This window comes from Saccopteryx leptura, chromosome 11, assembly GCF_036850995.1.
Source record: "Saccopteryx leptura isolate mSacLep1 chromosome 11, mSacLep1_pri_phased_curated, whole genome shotgun sequence".
Classification (NCBI taxonomy): domain Eukaryota; kingdom Metazoa; phylum Chordata; class Mammalia; order Chiroptera; family Emballonuridae; genus Saccopteryx; species Saccopteryx leptura.
Genome location: NC_089513.1, coordinates 20515553 through 20536137, shown reverse-complemented (window position 1 = coordinate 20536137; position 20585 = coordinate 20515553). Strand labels below are relative to the sequence as shown.

General features: G+C 42.2%; 1 protein-coding gene and 4 non-coding genes across 5 annotated transcripts; all 5 read right to left on the bottom strand.

The window, feature by feature from the left end:
* Positions 1-170: 170 nt before the first annotated feature.
* RPL17 (ribosomal protein L17) lies at positions 171-4076 on the bottom strand. The gene is made up of 7 exons (XM_066353212.1): positions 4060-4076; positions 3152-3204; positions 3022-3062; positions 2373-2507; positions 2030-2128; positions 1313-1504; positions 171-391 (listed from the first exon to the last, which is right to left on the bottom strand). The coding sequence occupies exons 2-7, from the start codon at positions 3189-3191 to the stop codon at positions 344-346; spliced, it is 555 nt and encodes a 184-aa protein (XP_066209309.1). The 5' UTR covers positions 3192-3204; positions 4060-4076; the 3' UTR covers positions 171-343.
* LOC136383642 (small nucleolar RNA SNORD58) lies at positions 1199-1262 on the bottom strand. The gene has a single exon (XR_010747460.1). It is a non-coding gene; the product is annotated as a small nucleolar RNA SNORD58 (small nucleolar RNA).
* On the bottom strand, positions 2210-2275 carry LOC136383641 (small nucleolar RNA SNORD58). Its single transcript, XR_010747459.1, has one exon. It is a non-coding gene; the product is annotated as a small nucleolar RNA SNORD58 (small nucleolar RNA).
* LOC136383640 (small nucleolar RNA SNORD58) lies at positions 2871-2935 on the bottom strand. The gene has a single exon (XR_010747458.1). It is a non-coding gene; the product is annotated as a small nucleolar RNA SNORD58 (small nucleolar RNA).
* On the bottom strand, positions 3288-3353 carry LOC136383643 (small nucleolar RNA SNORD58). The gene has a single exon (XR_010747461.1). It is a non-coding gene; the product is annotated as a small nucleolar RNA SNORD58 (small nucleolar RNA).
* Positions 4077-20585: the final 16509 nt, after the last annotated feature.

The following is a 20585-nucleotide window of genomic DNA, read 5'->3' as shown; positions in this document are numbered from 1 at the left end:
ATTTCCCCATGTTCTAATTCCATCTTAGGCAAAAAATTGCAAGACATTCAAAACAGCATATTTATGAACCAAAGTTATTGACAGAGGGCAAACAATATAATGTCCTACATGCTAATGAGAAGAAAACTTGTTTGATTACTTGAAATATACTTAATAATAAAGAGCCAACATTCTGCTTTTACTTTTTTTTTAATTGTTTTTTTTAGATAGAGGAAGGGAGAGAGACACACACTGAATCCTTTGGTTCACCTAATTACATGGATAGAACCGCAAACTTATCCCCCATCTAGGCCACACTGCAAGTTATCCTTGACTTTTAGTTTTATTACTATTTATGTTAAATTTACTCCCGGGCCATAAGTTTTTGTTTCTTCAGTTTCTTCTGAGATATCTGGGGAAAAATAAAAAAAAAAATAAAAAGATCAGTTAGGTTTCCTAAAGAAACCCACAACACTACATATTAATGGAGTAGGTCTTAGCTTAGTAAAAGAACTGGGAAACTCTGGCCGTGGCCAGTGGCACAGTGGCTAGTGTCAGCTCAGCCCAGAGTGCCAGTGTCCTATGTCCCAGTCAGGGCATGTGTGAGAAGCAATCAATAGGTCTCTCTCACTCAGAGAGAGACAAGAGTGATTTAAAAAAGATTTGGGAAGTTCAACATAAAGGAAAGAGTCCTTTGACACAGAGATGCAGTATATATGAGGGGAGAGACAGGAGGAAATGAGCACTAAGCAGGGAAGGAGAGCTTAAGCTGAAGTTCACAGAAGGCAGACACAAGGTGATAAGGATTCCAGCGACAAGAAAGCTGGAGAATACAAGTTGATAAGAGTAAATTTTATAAGAGTTCTTATCATAAGGAGAGATATTACCCCCCTTCTTTATTTTTACTGTACCTATGAGGCCTTACTATGGTAATCATTTCACAGTACAGTATATGTAAATCAAACCATCATGCTGTAAAGCTTAAACTTAAGAGTGATAGGAGGCAATTCTCAAAACAAACTGAATTGTCATTTACTGAAAACAGGCTTATTAGATTCAAAGGGCATTTTTGGACATGTTGCATTTGAAGTGGCTATGGACATCCACGTGGGACTATTAGTCGATAGCCACAGTTCTGAGACACTGAATAGTACAATGTTACTATTCACTATTAGTCAAGAAACAAATGAAACTCATGAGTCAAAATATGAGGCTGCTGGTTGATCAGAATAGTTTCCTTTCATGGCTATTCCAAAGGTGTCCTAAGTTAGTCATCATAGCAACCACAAATCTGATACACACAAATGAAATTCATCAAAGACAAGTAATTTACCTTTTTCTTCTGTGCAACTTCCTCTTCTGGTTTAGGAACAATCTGCTCCTTTTCAGTAAGGATCATCTCAATGTGGCAGGGAGAGCTCATGTAAGGGTTAATCCGCCCATGAGCTCTGTAAGTTCTCCTTCGCATTTTGGGCGCCTTGTTCACCTGGATGTGCTCAATGACCAGAGAATCTACGTCTAAACCCTGGGAACAAGGAAGAGGAAACATAATTAGGTAACATCTTTACCTTAATACAATCACTGGAAAATTAGCGTATTTGTTCCAGCACTTGTTTTCATCTTTATTCTAAATATCCTTCCTTAAATTAAATCTAAATAACTATACCAAAAATCAGTGGTAACAGCCTGTTAAAGATTAAGAGTAGTGTCAATCTCTAAACATGGATGATAACAAGATTTTGTCAGCATGGCTTAGCAGCTAAAAAGGTTACAGCCAGAGACCCAAGTTAATTTTAGTTTTGGCCTAGATATCTGACTGCACAAGGGTAATGGATAATGTCTCAAATGGACAAGCCTGTGTTTGTTCCCATATAGTTTTAGCTTAAGAATGTAGGCAACAAATCAAATTAATCACTAAGATAATCATTCCGGTAACTATCTGTTCCTTTGCAAGTGTTTTATTATTTGTGTAATAAACATGGACAAAAGCAACATTACTTGAACCACCATTTCAAATTGGATAGTATCATGATGTTAATACTTTGGGTACCTTAAGTTCAGCATTACTCTCTGCATTTTTAAGCATGTGGAGCAAAAATTCAGCACTCTTCTTAGGCCAGCGACCCTGTGTCCAGCCCCACTGTTTGGCCTAAAAGAAAAAAAACACTATTATTCATTTCCCCTGATTTAAACTAAATGTTATAAACAAGATTATTTTATTTACTTCAAGGTCGCTCAGAACACGGTTTTTTTTCATGGTTAATCCAAAGGTGTCCTAAGACTGTCATCACAGCAACCAGAAATAGCCTGTTTAAAGACCTTAGACATTTTTATCCCATCCAATCACTTTCCCTAACCATTTGTCTTTTTAATTAACATCTATTAATTCTCACCTGGGCACACCTACCAACTCCACCATTGTAACGACGGAATGGCACACACTGCTTCTGTAAAGTGACATCCTTCAGGTACTTGGTGGCTTTTCGAATATGCATACCCTTGATGGCCTGGGCAGTTTCACGCGTGTTCTAAATATAAACTGGGGGTTAACCATGTTAAAGCATCACAATTTTTAAGTAAACATTCAACTCTCGGGTTCTAAAAATGTCAACTATCAACAACTTAAACCTTTCCATTTTCATGGAAGCTGGAAAAAAATCTGTAATTAAGGGTCAGAGAGGTTTGGTTTGAACTTCAGAAAAAAATGAATCCTAAACCTCTGTATTGTTCAGTGTAATGTTTTAATTCCATCAGCTTGTAACCACAATTCTGCGTCCTATAGCTTAATTTGTACACTTGGTTCTCAAGCATTTCTCTGGCTGTTTTTACCCAATTCCACATATCCTTAATCAAAGAGGTCATTACACACTGCTGGTAATATTTAGAAGGTGGCTGCTCAGAATTGATTAATTTTCACGGTAAATCCAAAGGTGTCCTAAGAAAGACATCACTGCAGCTACCTTTTAAGAATGGTAAAAAAAATGCTCATGGGAACACACAAAACGATTCACTTAGATTAGAGCATAGCTATGACTCACATACCTTAAAATGAACTCGAAGGTTTGAGCCTCTTGACTTGCATGCTAAAATAGAAAGAACGTTTTGGTTAATTTTCGTTATCTTATTGTTTCTTGTATTTTCAAATCAGAAATACTAACTCTTGTTCACTTACATTTTGTGGGGTTTTCTGGGTCAAGTGAGTAGCGAACCATTTTGAGAGGTCACCTGGAAGGGAACCGGAATAATTCTGTCAGTATGTATTTACACAGTAACTCAAAAGTCTAAATCTGCATTACATGCTACCAGCAGCTGCTCAGACAGGAGTTGTTTTCACGACTGATACAAAGGTATCCTAAGAAATGCCATCACCGCCGCCATCCTGTTCTCCACCCAGTACTTTCTTTCCCATTGCATCTACCAGTGACGCCAGACAACAGTGCCCACACCAAACTAAGTGACACGGACTCCGTCGGCCCTCCACTACTCTTTGAATGGAAACAGCCTCTTTCAATGCAACGCTGGATCCTCCCGGCGTAAAGACAGGGACACTGGGGTGGCAGAACTCAACTACAACCCTCAACGCGCTGCCTCTCCATAGAAACCCCTTTACTCACACAACGCCACAAATAATTCTTTCCAAGCCTTTGAGCTATCACTAACGTTAAACGGCAGCTAGTTGGGAATATTCCTCCAAAAATTAGCACAGCCTCTCTACCCGACTTTATTCCCCCCTAATTTCCTCTAATTGAGGCCACAAACGTGCCTCGTATGCGGCCACCACTCACGGCGAGACGCGGGAACTCCAGTGTAGGAGGCAGCACTGACCACGGGCTGCCCATACCCCCAAAACCCCCATTCCCATCCATCCCGTCTCTTTTCGGGCCGCAGACGCCGCACGGCCCCGGGGCGCTAGGTCGGGCGCTCTGACACATCCCCTCGCGCAGGGAGACATAGCCTTCAGCAAGAAATCAGTAACTGAAGCAGTTCTCTTTCCAGGGTCTTCAAGATTGCTGTCCCCTAGGCAAGGATGATGGTGATGAACGGTGGATACAAACTCGGAGACAGCAAAAACCTACTCACCTAGGTCCGTTTTCGGGAAAAGGAAGAGCGGAGGCTCCTGGGAGACTCATGAGAACTTGATATCTCGCGAGATTTTCAGCCAAAGAAACGAGATTTAAAGGGGGAGGAGGAAAAGGGGAGTGTAAAATATGTTTCAGAAGATCTTAAAACGAATTGCTCCGTTAGGGACTGTCTCAAAATTCTCCTTTTCTTGAGTCCGGAAAAAAGTTAGGAATCTTAAACATCAATCAATTAAAAACAGGTTTGTAGTTCAGGATCACATATTATTACATATAGACAAAACGTTTATTTGTTAACATTCATTACGTTTGATTATGTGATCATGTATCACTTAAAGTGGTTTGCAAATGGACAATTTAGAAGGGATGCATAGGGATATAATTATGGTAATCAGAAAAATTTCAGGATAGGAATACCACTCAATTACTTGACTTGAAGTGGTGAACACACAATACAACATACAAATGATGTATTATAGAATTATACACCTGAAATCTATATAATTTTATTAACCAATGTCATCCCAATAAACTAATTAAGAATAATAGAAGTATCACTCAATTGTACTGCAACCTGTGTAAAGAATATGCTAACTGAAGGGACTAGTTCAAGGGTGGAATCTAGTTTCCCACTGCCCTTTCTTGATCTGCATCTGAAGAGGACCAATCCTTGGGCATTTTCTTCCCTTTTAGTCACTGGTAGCTCTTAGCATTAGGTCTTCTATTTCATGACATCATCACCCTAGGCAGATTCAAACTCCAAGTGAATGGGACTCTGGGCAACACTCAAGTCTAGAGACCCCATTCCTGGACTCCACTCCCCTTGCCAAATGATGTATTCCATGGTCTTTACGCTGTAATTCCCATCACTCATAGCTTCAACCACAGGCTGAGAAGTCCCAAATGACTATCTCCCTTTCACAGCTCTCTGGCGCTAGCCCCAGATATCAAAGAGCTGTCAGAACATCTTTCATAGCAGGTTCCCAAGGCAAATATTTGAAACCTAAAGTGCTTTTAAAAGAATTCATCTCCTCCTCCAGTTTGTTCTTTTCTGTTACAAAGTTACAGCCAATGCTTTAAAAAGCTTACTAATTCCAGGCACTATTTCAGTGCTTTTCAATCAGATGCGTTTCCTTAATTAGTACTTAAGACAACTGTAGAAAGAGATTTTACTATTATTTCCATTCTATAAATGATGAAGTTGAGGCACAGAGAAATTAAGAAACTTCCTCAAAAGTCTCATAGCCCAAAAGTGATATCTGGGAGCAAAGACAAGCTACAGTGACCAAGTTTGTCATCACTAGGCAATCTTGCCTCTCTCTTGCCTTGGCCAGTGGTTTCTCTGTACTTCTAAGTCAGGGGTCGGGAACCTATGGCTAGCGAGCCAGATGTGGGTCTTTTGATGACTGCATCTGGCTCGCAGACAAATCTTTAATAAAAAAAAATAATAATAACGTTAAAAATATAAAACATTCTCATGTATTACAAGCCATTCATTTCCTACTGCTCATGTTCATGGTTACGGGTGGCTGGAGCCAATCACAGCTGTCCTCCGGAACAACACCAAATAATGCATAATGTACACGGGTCCTTGTATGGCTCTCATGGAATTACATTTTAAAATATGTGGCGTTCATGGCTTTCTCAGCCAAAAAGTTTCCCGACCCTTGTTCTAAGTTCTCAGACCAGAAAGCTAGAACACAATTTCTTTTTTTTTCTTGTCTTGGCACACACAAGTACTTAAAATCTAGATTACTGCTAGAGTCTTGTCAGTGGTATTCTGGCCTTTATTTTTCCACACTCTTAACATACCCTCCATCATTTTGCTAAAACAGCTGCCAAAATGACCATGTCATTTTTCAGGTTCTATTTTTTTTCCCTGTGGTTCCTGTTCCAGACTCCTGGGGAGATGACTTAAGAGCCCTCTCTGATCTGGCCTGTCCCTTTCTCACCCCTTATCTTTTCTCTCTCCTTCCCCTACATACTACAACCCTATTCTCTCTGAGTTTAGAAAGAGATCAAGCCTAAAGGAAAAGAAATAGACATGATACCACATTTGATTTTATATCAGCTAGCATGGGATTAGACTAGAAAGATTAAGACCTTTAGAGTTGATTTCCTTTTGAAGGGAATGATTTATCTTTTAGCGCCTCAGTGATTTTTTTCTGTAAAATTTCAAGGTTATTTAAGCTATATTTAATATAGATTTCCTTCAGTCTGTTGTTTGTAAATTTAAACTGTGAATTGTGTTATATTTATTGTGCAGAAATATATTTTTAAAAGATTTTATTTTATTGATTTTAGTGGGGGAGAAAGAGAGAGAAGGAGCAAGAAGCATCCACATGTGCCTTGACCAGACAAGCCCGGGGTCTCGAACCAGCAACCTCACCTTCCAGGTTGATGCCCCATCCACTGCACCACCACAGGTCAGGCGCAGAAATCTTATTAAAATAATGGGGAACTACAGATAGGTTGAATTTTTAACAATCAATTTATTTGTTCATCCATCCATTCAATAAATATATATTGAACATATTATATGCCTGCCAATGTGCTAGATGCTGAGCTACAACAGGTCCTAGAAAATCCCTAACCTTAAGGAACTTACAGACTTGGAGTGAGGGTAGGTAGGGATGGAAGGATAGGGCACTAGGAGGTGAACAATCAATTAGAATACGTTATGAAACTGCTAAAGTAGGGTGAGCACTGAGGAGCTTATTAATAGCACTTGAATAGATGACACCTGAGTAGATGACATGGCAGCTGCACCATGAATGACCAGAAAAGTTAGCTGGCCACAGCGATAAGAGCAGATGATGGTTGTTTCCAGTGGGAAAGTCCTGTTATGGGAATTGCAAATGTTTGGGTTGCTTTTGGGTGCCAGTAGGGAGAAATATGGGGAAGAGGCGAACCTTATCTTGAAGGATCGTATTTGTCTGCAAAGTTTTAAGTTTATCTTAAAGTCAGTGAGGGACTTTTGAAAGCATTTAAACCCTTTGGGGGATAGTTGAGGTGACTTGATCAGGTGTATTACTTTTTTTAAAAAAATATCTATTGGCCTGACCTGTGGTGGCGCAGTGAATAAAGCATCGACCTGGAAATGCTGAGGTCGCTGGTTCAAAACCCTGGGCTTGCCTGGTCAAGGCACAAATGGGAGTTGATGCTTCCAGCTCCTCCCCCCTTCTCTCTCTCTGTTTCTCTCTCTCACTATCTCTCTCCTCTCTAAAAATGAATAAATAAAATTTAAAAATATCTACTAATTGATTTTTAGAGATAGAAAGAGAAAAGGAGAGAAAGAGAGAGGAGAAAATATTGGTTTGTTGTTCCACTTATTTATGCATTTATTGGTTGATCCTTGTATGTGCCCTGACTGAGGATTGAAACTGCAACCTTGGCACATCTGGTCGATGCTACCCATCCAGGGCAATCAAATCTACTTTTAAAAGGATCACTCTGCAGGGAGAGATTTTAAATGTCCCAGGGGCAAAAAAAAAAAAAAAAAAAAAAAGTCCCAGGGGCAAGACCAGAGGCTGCCAAAGACGGTGGTGGCCTGAACCAATCTGATTAAGTTTTCTTTTTCTTTGTCAATGAGAATAGTGAGTGGTGGATGCATTGAAGAGATTTTACTAAGAGTCACGGGATTTTGTGATTGTAAACTGTAAGAGTTGATCGCTTTGTAACCTCACCAACCCTTTTTGGATGTGTGACCAGCATCTCCTCACTGAGCTTACAATAGCACGGTCTTCTTCGGCTTCTCAGCACATAACAAAGGAAAACCAGTTTTATGGAGGACGCCCCATAGAGGTATTTTGTACTAGATTGAAAGGAGAAGCATGAATCTCTCTATAGGAAGAATTTCATTCATAAACAGTTGAGGTGTTCTTGAGGAGCAATAGGGTTTGGAGTGGGGCCAAAAGGGTGTCTTTCCTGCCAGCCTCAGAGGACACCAGTGTTTGGGCAAAATAAAACCATTTGAATAATAACAGGATACGTTTTGCTTTGCCAAAAATGTTTTATTTCTATGTTTTTAAATTTCTCACTTTTTTTTTTCTTTTATGGTGTTGTGTTAGAAATGGCTTCTTCACTCTGATTATTTTTTTAAAAATTCTATTTGGGGTGATACTTTATGGTTTTTTATTTTTCATGTTTAAATATGCTACCCATCTATTGATTGTAAAGCCTGAGCTATGGATCCAACTTTATGTTTTTCTCATAGCTACCCAAATGTTCAATAATCTTTGTTTTCCCTATAGATTTAAAATACCATCTTTATCACATGTGAATAAGGGATAATTTTAAAAGACTGGATGTACTGGAGAACATTTGCACAGCTGGGGGAGTCCTCCAGTTGAGAAAGAAATTGATTCTGCAAGAAAGAAGGGATACTGTAAGAGCTGAGTCCTTGAAAAGAAGGGAAGAGATGGATCCAGGGCATAAGTGGGGGGGGGGGGTCCTTAGAACAAGGCTGGAACACATTGTCCATGATAACAGGAGAGGACCGGAGCCTGGAGTGGGAGTGCCTAGCTTGGTGGATATGGTGATAAGAAGGTAATAGGAAGAAACATGCTTGATGTTTTAAGCATTTCAAATGGGTTTTTCCATTGAGAAAACCGAGGATTTTCTTCAAGTCCTAGTGAAGGAGGTGCCCCTTACAGCTGTCATTCTCTTAAACCAGAAGAAGGCTTTGGATATAGGCTGTTAAATGAGTACCTCATGTACCCCACTTCTGTGGGTACCCTATTTATGACATAGGTTCCAGGGTCGAACTAGGGACTGGAGAGCAATAAAATCAGGAGAGGGACATGGCACTGACAGTGACAATGGAAGTGAGTAGAGCCTCTGTGAAGAGAATCTGACAGTATAAGGAAGCAGAATTTTTTGCAACAGGTAAATTGCTGAAGGCATTGCCGAATGCGAGACTAGTTTCCCATAGCAACAAACATAAAGAGGAAACATATTCCCAATACACCTAAATATGCAACCATTATAACATTCCATTTATTTATTTATTTTTAAAGTATTATCTCTAACACTTCATAGCACAGTGCTTAAGAGCACGGACACTGGAGCCAGACTTCCTGACTTCAAATCCTATTTCCTCTCTCCTTTTCTTTTTCTTTATTATGGATTAATTTTTTTTTATTGAGCCATTCTTTTTATTTTATTTTATTTTATTTTTTATTGTTTTACAGGGACAGAGAGTCAGAGAGAGGGATAGACAGGGACGGAGAGAGATGAGAAGCATCAATCATCAGTTTTTCGTTGCGAGACCTTAGTTGTTCATTGATTGCTTTTTCATATGTGCCTTCGCCGTGGGGCTACAGCAGACTGAATAACCCCTTGCTCAAGCCAGCGACCTTGGGTTCAAGCTGGTGAACTTTTGCTCAAACCAGATGAGCCCGCGCTCAAGATGGCGACCTTGGGGTCTTGAACCTGGGTCCTCTGCATCCCAGTCCGACGCTCTATCCACTGCGCCACTGCCTGGTCAGGCTATTATGGATTGATTTTTAGAAAGACAGAGAGAGGAAAGGAGAGAAAGAGAAAGAAGCATTCATTTGTTGTCCTACTTAGTTGTACATTCACTGGTTGCTTCCCATATGTGTTCAGACCCGGGATCAAACCTGCAACCTTGGTATTTCAGGACAGATGACCCTCTAACTGGCTGAACTAACCCATCACTTATTTATGCATTCATTGGTTGTTTCTTGTATGGCCTTGACTGGAAATCAAACCTCTGATCTTGGCATTTTGGGATGATGCTCTAACCAACTGATCTGTTAGTTGATGCTATACATCTCTTAGGAAAAGGTATATCTGCCTGGCTTTCCCATCAGTTGGCCAATATGGATTAATCTGATCATCTTCTCCAAAAGAACTGTCTTTGGGGATTTTAAGGTGAATGAATATTCAATGTTCTGTCTTTTATTTTTTCATTTTTATTATTTATTATTTATTTATTTATTTGTATTTTTTTCTGAAGTTGGAAACGGGGAGGCAGTCAGACTCCCGCATGCACCCGACCAGGATCTACCTGGCATGCCCACCAGGGGGCAATGTTCTGCCCATCTGGGGCGTTGCTCTGTTGCATCCAGAGCCATTCTAGCGCCTGAGCCAGAGGCCACAGAGCCATCCTCAGCGCCCAGGCAAACCTTACTCCGATGGAGCCTCGGCTGTGAGAGGAGAAGAGAGAGACAGAGAGGAAGGAGAGGGGGAGGGGTGGAGAAGCAGATGGGCGCTTCTCCTGTGTGCCCTGGTCAGGAATCGAACCCGGGACTCCTGCATGCCAGGCCGATGCTCTACCGGCCAGGGCCAATGTTCTGTCTTTTAACATTACCACCCATTCCCCAGCCCCTTCCTATCATAGCCTCCAGGAGTGTCCGGGGAGGAGAGTCATAGTCCTCTGACAGATTGACTGGGCTCTCCTCAGTCTGAGCTTCCCACACAGTGCTGTTTGAGCTTCCTTTAGAAATTGGCCTCTTTGCCGGGAAAGGGGAATTCTTCTCATGTCAGTAAGGGAAATGTCATCCCTTCTTTGGTGTTGGAGCCCTTCGCTTTGCCTCTCAGAACAGCGTGCTGCCATGCTCTCCTCCTTGCTGCCTGGTCTGCACCTCCCAGAGCTAGCACTGGACTGGAGGGAATCACATAGAGGGACATTTTGTTTTACTGAGCTTTGCTCCTTCATTTGTAAAAGGAAGATAACGATATCACTGTACCAGGTTGCTGGAAAAGTTACAAGAAGAAGTTAAAAGACATAGTAAATAGCACAAATAGATGCTCAGTAAATATTGGCTCATGCTTCCTTTCTCCCTCCTTCTCCTTAGAATTTATTTATGGACACCACCTAATCTGATTCTTTTCTGAAAGCAGAGATTTCCTCTATGATGTCCTCCAGATCCATTCTCTGGCATCTGTATCCTGCTCTGTGCCCATGGGGCTGGGCCTACTGACCACCACCCAGGCCTTCCAGCTGGTGACTTCTGTTTAGATGCAGCCCACAGTGAGCATGCACAGGAATTGGGAGGTCACGGGGAGAACTTGGGCTATTCCTTCCCAGCTCCCTTGCTGCCTTGGCACCAGGCCCTGGAGTCACTGCACCTGTCCAAGACCACAGCCCCTGCCAGATTGGCCCTTTTCCCAAGCTCAGAGCTGTCTAGGGCTGTCTAGGCTCCATTACAGTATCAGCTTGCCCGTCAGTCCTGGGCATGGAAATGTCGTTGTTGCTGGTCTCTGGGTGCCTCCAGTTCCCTTAAGGGATTCAAAAGATTCAAAGAAATCCTTTAAAGCCTCTTCCGGTGAACTCTCTGAATGAAATTGTTTCTTGCTGGCATCCAAACAGAAGGTTATCTACCCTGTATTTGAATACTTCCAAGGACCAGAGCTCAATATTTTATTCACCCTTTTCAGCCCTAAATTTCAAGTTATGATGGACTTGAAAATGGAACTAATATTTAAGGTGTATCTATTATTGTATGTGGATTGCTATGTACACTTCATCTCACTTACTTCCCACAAAGACTTTGTAAGAGAGATTATACTATCTATGTTTTATAGGGGATGGACTTAAGATTCAGGGGAGTTGGGTGGCTTGCCCTGGATCCCACTTACAGCTAATAGGCAGCATAGGACGCATTTGGTGTAGAGCAGGGGTCCCCAAACTTTTTATACAGGGGGCCAGTTCACTGTCCCTCAGACCGTTGAAGGGCCGGACTATAAAAAAAAAAACTATGACCAAATCCCTATGAACACTGCACATACCTTATTTTAAAGTAAAAAAACAAAACAGGAATAAATACAATATTTAAAATAAAGAACAAGTAAATTTAAATCAACAAACTGACCAGTATTTCAATGGGAACTATGCTCCTCTCACTGACCTCCAATGAAAGAGGTGCCCCTTCCAGAAGTGCGGGGAGGGGCCGGATAAATGGCCTCAGGGGGCCGCATGCGGCGCTGGCCGTAGTTTGGGGACCCCTGGTGTGGAGTTAGGTCGACCCAACTCCAGTGTTTGCTATCTTTCCATTACAGCTGCCTGTCATGGAGAAAAGCTCCAGAGAGGATAAACCGGAAACATTGGAAAATTTGCCTTGGATTTCACAATTTTGCCAAGGGATCCCTAAAATTATTCCCGTATCTGAAGGATACGTTCCTGTTGTTCCCCTCGAGTACACCACGGGCCACTAGATGGCACCAGTTTAACGTTCACTATCATTGTTGTGGGAAAAGGGCGCATGCAACAAGTTCTGTTTACCTTGGCATGCAAATATGACTTTGAGCTAATGAACTACATATTTCCTCCAAACTGGGCTGAGTTTTAAGCCTTACAAAGATGAGATTGTGAGTGGGCAGACTGTGGGGTTGGGGGAATGGCGTGGTGTGGGGGGAGGGGGGAGGGGAGAGGGAGGGGAGGAGAAAGGAGACAGAGGATGAAGCTCTGCCCAGGGAAACATAGGAGTGCAGTGGGGGAAATAGTACTCAACCAATAATACCGAACCAAGTGAAACTCTCATTCAAAGACCCTGAGGGCATTAGAGCTTGTCTGCTGAAGTTGACAAGAAAAAAGTTCTGAGATGTTCTAAATGATGTAAATCCATAAACCAAGCCCCAGCTAACAGGTTTACTCAACAGATTGAACTAACCACCTGTACCTCTCCAGTAAAAGCTACTCGTCAAGAAAAAAATGTTTTAATCCTTGTCAGTGGTTAACTACTAATTCTCTTTCTCTCTCACCCTCTGTTTGCCCCTACTTGGCCTAAAACAGACATCTCATCGCCTGACATAATCCTTGGATTTTTCTCCTCCATTGGACATGACCTCCTAGGAATAAGCCTTCCTAGCAACGTGGGACAATACCCTGAATATAAAAGGACCATCGGAGCATAATTAAAATCATATAGACATTCATCCGCGATGCTTTGTTTGAAAGATCCGGATGAAAAGGGGGAAAGGAAAAGAAAAAATCCTGAGATGTCTTAAGTTAAAATCATAGTGACAGGAAACAGAGACAAAATATCTTGTGAATCACTGTAGACCAGCTCTGACAAAAGACAGCTCACCTTTCCGTATAACTGCCGCAATTGAGGATTAATTTACAGGTGGCCATTTCCGTGATTATCCAAAAGAGAGAGCAGCCAGGTGCTGCAGAACCCCGGGAGCCCCGCTTGTTGCTTACACAGGAGCTTTCTGGACTCTGCTGCAGCTCTGTTGTGCCTGTCCTAGAACGAGCCTGCCTCTTCCATTCCCTTTATCAATAGCTAACATTAATCCTTTCACAATGGCTTACATCTCTCCCCTCTGTGATGTATAAAAATACTTGCAAGACTCTTGGACGTTAGGCATGGTGTCTTTACTATGTAGCCATGCTGTTTACTGGTGGCTTAAACTCCATAACCCAAGACCAGTCTTCTTTTAGGCTACCTATATAGCCTAATAAACCCTTTCTTATAAAAAGACTCTCAGCTGAGGAAATTAATTTTTTGTTTGTTTGTTTAACAAGGCCTCTGAGCCAAACCCTCCCATTATGCAGATGAAGATACAGTCTTTGGTTACTTTTCTGTGCAAGTGAGCCCTGACATACCCAGTTGCTTTAATGAAAAATGTTAGCCTAACCCTGGCTGGTTGGCTCAGTGGTAGAGCGCTGGCCCAGCGTGTGGATGTCCCAAGGTTTGATTCCTGGTCAGGGCAAACAGGAGAAGCACTCATCTGTTTCTTCACCCCTCCACCTCTTGCTTCTCTCTCTCTCTCTCTCTCTCTCTCTCTTTCTCTGTCTTCCCCTCCTGCAGCCATGACTCAATTGGAGCGAGTTGGTCCCAGGCACAGAGGATGGCTCCATGGCCTCTGTCTCAGGCGTTAAAGAAAGGGGTCCGGTTGCAATGGAGCAAGGCCCCCAGATGGGCAGAGCCTCACCCCCTAGTGGGCTTGCCAGGTGGATCCCAGTCCCTGCACATGTGGAAGTCTGTCTCTGCCTCCTCTCCTCTAAATATGTGTGTGTGTGTTAACCTAACATTTCTTTCTTTGTGGCCTTCCCAGTCACTGAGGCCTTTCGTAAGGCAGATAAGGGTAAAACTTGTGCTGTCCTCTTTGTTTCTGAAGGAGACTTCTTTTCTTTTTGCCCCAGTGAAATTCTCTAGACAAATTTTTCATATTTTTTTTCTTCTTTAAGTGTTTCATCTAAACTTAAAAACAGATGGTTCAAAATCAAAACAATATAAAATGGCATCCAATAAAAAATCTTGTTCCTGTCCCTTTCCTCATCTGTCCATCCTCCCCACCCCTTAACCCACAGTTAACCATAGTAATTATTACTTTCTGAGTATCTTTCCTCATCAAATATAGTCAAGTGTAAATATGAGAAGGCTTATTTGTTTCTTTGGGGGAGAGGATTCCCTATTATTGTTCTCTAGCTGCTAAATTACCTTTTATTTCCTCTTACCCTCAAGGTGATTTCTATAGTGGCCACATTTTTTTTGGAGTGAAAAACTGAGACAAAACATCTAAGTATCAGGGAAGTGAGCTGAGAGGGTGCTCCTGTCCTGGAAGGTGTGGAAGCCATAGTCACTGTAGCTTGTCCAGAGCTCTGTCTGTCCTCAAGTCTCCAGGCCCTCTCTCACTCCTGGAGGAAGACATTGCCTCCTACTTCACGAGCCCTCCAAGAGACCTGTAGCTGGCCTCCTCACTTTAGAGCTTCTCAGTTTCCCCCACCCTTCCCAGAGCTTGTTTCTCCACTGGGCTCCCACTCTTAGGATCTAGAAGGGCTCCCTCTCTGCCTAAGACATTCTCAACTCCTCTTTCTCTTCCCTCAACCACTTTTTACTGTCCCTTTCATCCTCTTTTTTTTTTGCCATCAAGACTTCTCCAAGGACTGTTACTGAGATTTCCTCACCACTTAATTCAGTTCACTAACATTTAATTAACATCTTCAATGTGTGAGTAATGTTCTAGATGAGGAACATTCAAAGATAACAAAGATATGGTCTCTGCCTCTCAGGCTCATCAGCTCAGACCTAATTAAGTGAAACTCACTGGGATGCATGCAGTAATACAAGCATGGTCTAAGGGGCTATGGTCCAACTGGGAGGCTGTGTTAGTTACAGGTGTGGTCTAACCAGGTTTAGCATAGAGGAGGAGTCTTTATTTCTGGATACGAGGGTGACAGTCACCACTTACTGAGCCTCCCGGCTTATGGAACTTGGCATATTACCATCCTGATGCTGCTTCTCCACACAGGGCCACTGGGCTAAGTTGCTTCCCATTTCTTTAGTCCTCTGCCTTCTGCCACCTGTTCAGGTGCCATTCTTCTTGGAAGCCTTCCAACACAGGGCCTTTTCCAGCTCTAACCTCTCAGGTGCTGCTCCATGCTCCAGACCACCTCCACTCATCAAAAACAAACCTTCCCTCAGAGCCTGTGTTTGCTTCCCAGGGTGGCAGCTTGCTCATATGAAGAAAATACATTTTCCTGAGGGGCCCTTACCATTTATTTTTAGCTATATTTTAATAGAGGTCTGGAAAGGCAATGTTTTAACACAGGAATTTTCTTTCTTTTTTTTTTTTTTAAAGTTATTGATTTTAGAGAGAAAGGAAGGGGGAGACAAAGAAACATTGATATGTTGTTCTACTTATTTACATATTCATTGGCTGATTCTTGTATGTGCCCTGACTGGGGATTGAACCTGCAGCCTTGGCATATCAGAACGATGCTCTAACCATCTAAACTACCTGGCCAAGGGCACCAAAGGGATTTTCAACTGGTGCACTGCAAGAATTTTAAAACATGCAATACCTGACTATTTAGTCAGGGGCACCGACCTCTTTTCCCTTAGATTGTCAAATAAAAAAAAAAATGGCAACAGCCAACACAACAATAGTTGTCTGGTATGAATGAATCAAAATCATACCTATTTTTTTCTCAATGGGCAAAAATTATGTATATTTTTGTATGCCACAGAATTTTAGTAATTAGTTTATGTATGCTGTGAGATGAAAGGTTTAAAATTGCTGCTTTAACTCAAAGAATTCAAAGTCACAAATATATTTTGAAGATTAGTAATAAACTAGAAAAGCTCTGAGGAGAGATGGCCAGCAGATGGAAGTGTTGGTGCTGGTGAAATGTCACAGGAGGAGCAGTAAAGTGAAAAGTGCTGTGTAATAATTGTCACCACCGGCCTGACCTGTGGTGGCGCAGTGGGTAAAAGCATCGACATGGAAAACTGAGGTCGCCGGTTCGAAACCCCAGGCTTCCCTAGTCAAGACACATATGGGAGTTGATGCTTTCTGCTCCTCCCTCCCTTCTCTCTCTGTCTTTCTGTCTCCTCTCTCTAAAATGAATACATAAAATCTAAAAAAAATAAATAAATAATTGTCACCACCAACTTAGTAGTTTAGAACAACAGATGTGTATTATCTTTCAGTTTCTGTGTGTCGGGAGTCCAGGCAAGGTTGAATTCTCTGCAAAATTGCCCTCCAGGGCTGGGTTCCCATCTGAAGGCTCGAGTGGGAAAGGGTCTGCTTCCAACACATGGTTGCTAGCAAGATTCAAGTCTTTGCCAGCTGCCAGACTGAGAGTCTCAGTTTCTCACTGGCTGTAAGCCACAGGCCATCATCAGTCCCAAGATAGTTGTTGGCCAGAGGCTGCCGCCAGTCTCTTGCCATATGGGCTTCATCAACATCAAAACCAGCAAGGACAGCCTCTGCTAGAAGACTAAAGTCAGGCTCTAATGTAACATAATCATGGAAGTTGTATCCTGTTACCTTTGCTAGTATTCTCTAGGTTGGAAGCACATCATAGGTCCTGCTTATACGCAACGGGAGAAGTTTACACAAGGGCATGAGACCAGGGAAGAATGTCACAGGGGCCATCTTAGAGTCTGTCAGCCCCAGCATCTCTGAAGTAGACATTTCTGTTTTCATTATATAAATGAAGGAACGGAAGATGAGCTGAGTAACTTGCTTAAGGACACTTAGGTAGAAAGGGGTTGAGAAGGGGTTCCAAACATAGCTTACCGAAGTTGAAGCTCCTAGCTATTTTGTTACACTAAGGTAAACTGGGGGAGTTTGGCCTGGATCAGAGAAAAGGCAGAGGCGGGGCTACTATTGACAGTCTTCTGAACCTTGGTGACCACAAGCACGAAGGTGCAGACAGAACAAAAATCAATGTTGGGAACTGTCAGGATTAGATTTAGCCCCAAATAAAGGACTTCTAGTATTTACAGTGACCTGAGTAGAATAAGCTAACAGCTGCCTGAAGTGGCCAGTTGCCTTTATTACCTGGGTTCAACCGGCATCCATGGCAGGATGGACCCTGTCCAGGAAACCGGAGGGGCTTCCACCATTAGATGGGGATCTGCTGGGTGGGATTTAAGAACACAGAAGTAAAGAGTCTCTATCTCCTAGAGGTTATTAACTGTGGTCATTGCAGAAACCAGCTTTGAACCTCACCCTGTTTGTGAATCCATCCAGGTCTGAAGGCCTCCGGCAGAGGCCCCAGAATGTTCCCCCTTTTCTCCACTGACAGTCTGCTGAGGAGTGAAGGTCAAGATGAGGGCAGCAGTTATTCCCACATGGAGTGCCTTCTGAGGCCTTCAAAGAAACTTTTCTTAGAGTTTCATTATCCCAACTATGCAGATAACGAGATTGACCAACCAGGGAAGAGAAAGTGGAGATCACTCTCCACTGTCTCTTGGCAGGTCACACTCAATTCTTTCTTGCTCACATCAGTTGATGTTGCAACAGCTTCCAATTACTGGCAGCAGGGAAATAAGGTGAGTCTGGAGAGGGAAATGGAGTCAGTGGAATTTTTTTTTAAGATGGTGAAAGCATATTATGTTTGCCTGTTGATGGACTAGGGAGGGAGACATTCTGGAGTGATGTCTATATGTGAGAGGGGATGGAATCTGGTATGTATATGTGTGTGGGTGGTACTTGGAAGCACAGATGGTTCATCCTTCATAACTGGAAGGGGGACTGAAGACTAGGGTACAGATGCAAGTAGGTGGGTGGATACAACAGTAAGGGCCTGTGGATGCTCTTCTGACTGCTTTTATATTTTCCCAGTAAAATAGAAGTCAGGTCATTAGCTGAGAGTGAGGATGAAGGGATGTTGGAAGTCTGAGGGGAGAGAAGAAGATTTAAGAGAGTAGGAGTAGAGGACTAAATAGTCTGGGAAATTTAGTTGATTGCAAGATGGAATTAAAAGACCACTTTAGGTTGCTGGTCATTAATTTAATTTAGCAAGCTTGTGTTGTGTGTGTTGTGTGTGTGTGTGTGTGTGTGTGTGTGTGTGTGTGTGTGTGTGTGTGTGTGTCTTTCATCTATGATCTGCTATGTAGGTGTAGTTACAGAAATAGGTGAAAGTTAGATTTAAACAAGGGTTTGGTAGTTTAGGGAATTTACTTAGTGAACCATATACACATGGCACTTTGGGGGTCTGTGTGGATAGAATAGTTGGTCACTGTCAATCTTTTCTTATGGTATTGGTCTATTTAGATATTCTGGGGTCATTCTTTGTAACATATTTGGCTACAAAATGGACCTTCTACAATCAGGTTTAAATGTCATTTTCTCTCCCCAATGACTGAGCTTTGCAAATGCCCAGAGTATTTAAAAATGGACTTAATTTGGCAATCTAGACCTCCAGTCTGTCATTTGAAACATTTTAAATGCTTCTCAGTGTGGCAATAAGCTCCTTTGCTTCACCCTTTCTTTTCTCTGTCCCTTTGTGTGGACATGATGGGCGAGAGAAAGGGCCCCAGCAGGCCCAGCTGCCTGGTTTGCTCAGCTGTGTCCAGCCTCACAATGCTGGCCGCCCTCCCATTGTCCTCGCCCTGGGTGGTGCTGCTCTCCAGGCTTGCTCACAATCCTGAGGTTCTAGGCTGATCTTACAGTACTCACTTAGCTTTGGTGTATAGGACTAGTTGGAGAAGACTGTTAACATAGTGAATTAAAATGACATTTCAGTGAGCCATTCTGGGGGGTTTTTTTGAGTGTGTGAGTGGGACGTGACAGCCTTTCCCTGGGTCTCAGCTGTGGGTCGATGGATAACCATGCACTATCTCTTCCAAATGAAATGTGCCTGGCATGGTTGGTCTCTCCAGTAAATTCCTTTTGACTATTCCAATCCCTGATTAAACCCACTATTTCCCCTGCTTTGTGCCTGTACATATGCAGGAGAAAAAAATACAACCATGCCTAAACTGCATGTATGAATTTGCACGAAAATCTCTTTATTAAGGAGAATTATTCAGCTTTTTAAAATATCTCTTTTAAGTGGAAGAATTCAAAGATCTGGAGTTTCTGGTTTGCAGAGAAGGGAAACATAAGCAACAACAACAACAACAAAACCCAAACAAACCTACCTGTATCTTCAGCAAATGGGAGAGCTGAGGTCACTCTGCAAATGGAGATTTAAACTGAGGCTCAGTGAACTTCTTAGCTATAGCCCCTAATCCAGTGCTTCCCACACTGTGTTCCTGAAGATTCCAATTCTTTACTCAGCCCTTTGTGGGGCAAGGGTTCTGCTGTCAAATCAATTTAGTGAAAGCTGAATACTTTATACTATTCTTGGAGACTCACGACACACTTTATTGTTATATTCCAGGCTCTCTGCCAGGTTCTGGGAGAATAATGAACAAAAAGAAGCCCAATTGCTGTTTTCCTGGGACTTACACTCTGATGGAGATAAACATTAATCAATCAATAATCTCTAGTCTGACCAAGCGGTGGCGCAGTGGATAGAGCATTGAACTAGGACACAGAAGACCCAGGTTCAAAATCCCAAGGTTGCCAGCTTGAGCACAGGCTCATCTGGTTTGAGCAAAAGCTCACCAGCTTGAACCCAAGGTTGCTGGCTTGAGCAAGGGATCACTCAGTCTGCTGTAGCCCCCCGGTCAAGTCACATATGAGAAAGCAATCAATGAACAACTAAGGAGCCGCAACAAAGAATTGATGCTTCTCAATTCTCTCTTCCTGTCTGTCTGTCCCTATCTGTTTCTCTCTCTGTCTCTCTCTCTCTTTCTTTGTCAAAAAAAATCAATAATATTTAATTACAAACAAATAATGTCTAATTACAGACCCAGGTAAATTCTATAAAAGAAAGGAATATGTTTATAGTTGTGTACAAAGAAGGAGTTCTATGGAAAGTAACCTCACAGAGTTATCTGGTCAGAAATTCCGAACTGGCCAGGCCATGGTGGACAGTCATATTCCAGGCATATAACTTCTTTAGTCGAAGGTTTATCTTTGCTGTAAGCAGCCCTGTCCATTGATTCTGTGCATCTAGGTTAACACACCCTCAAAATGCTCCCTTTCAGAACCCGTCTTCTAAAATGTGACCACCCTCAAGAGAACACATAATCTTAACTAGTCTGTAATTCAATCCCCACTTAGCTTTCTCTAACCTCCCTGTAATCTTCCTTACTTTCTCTCCTTAATCTCAAATATACAAAAGAAACTGCAAAGTGTTATTCTCAGGAGCACTTAAAATCTTGCTCCACAGCATATGTTGTCCTCAAATAAACTCTTATAAAAATTATCTAC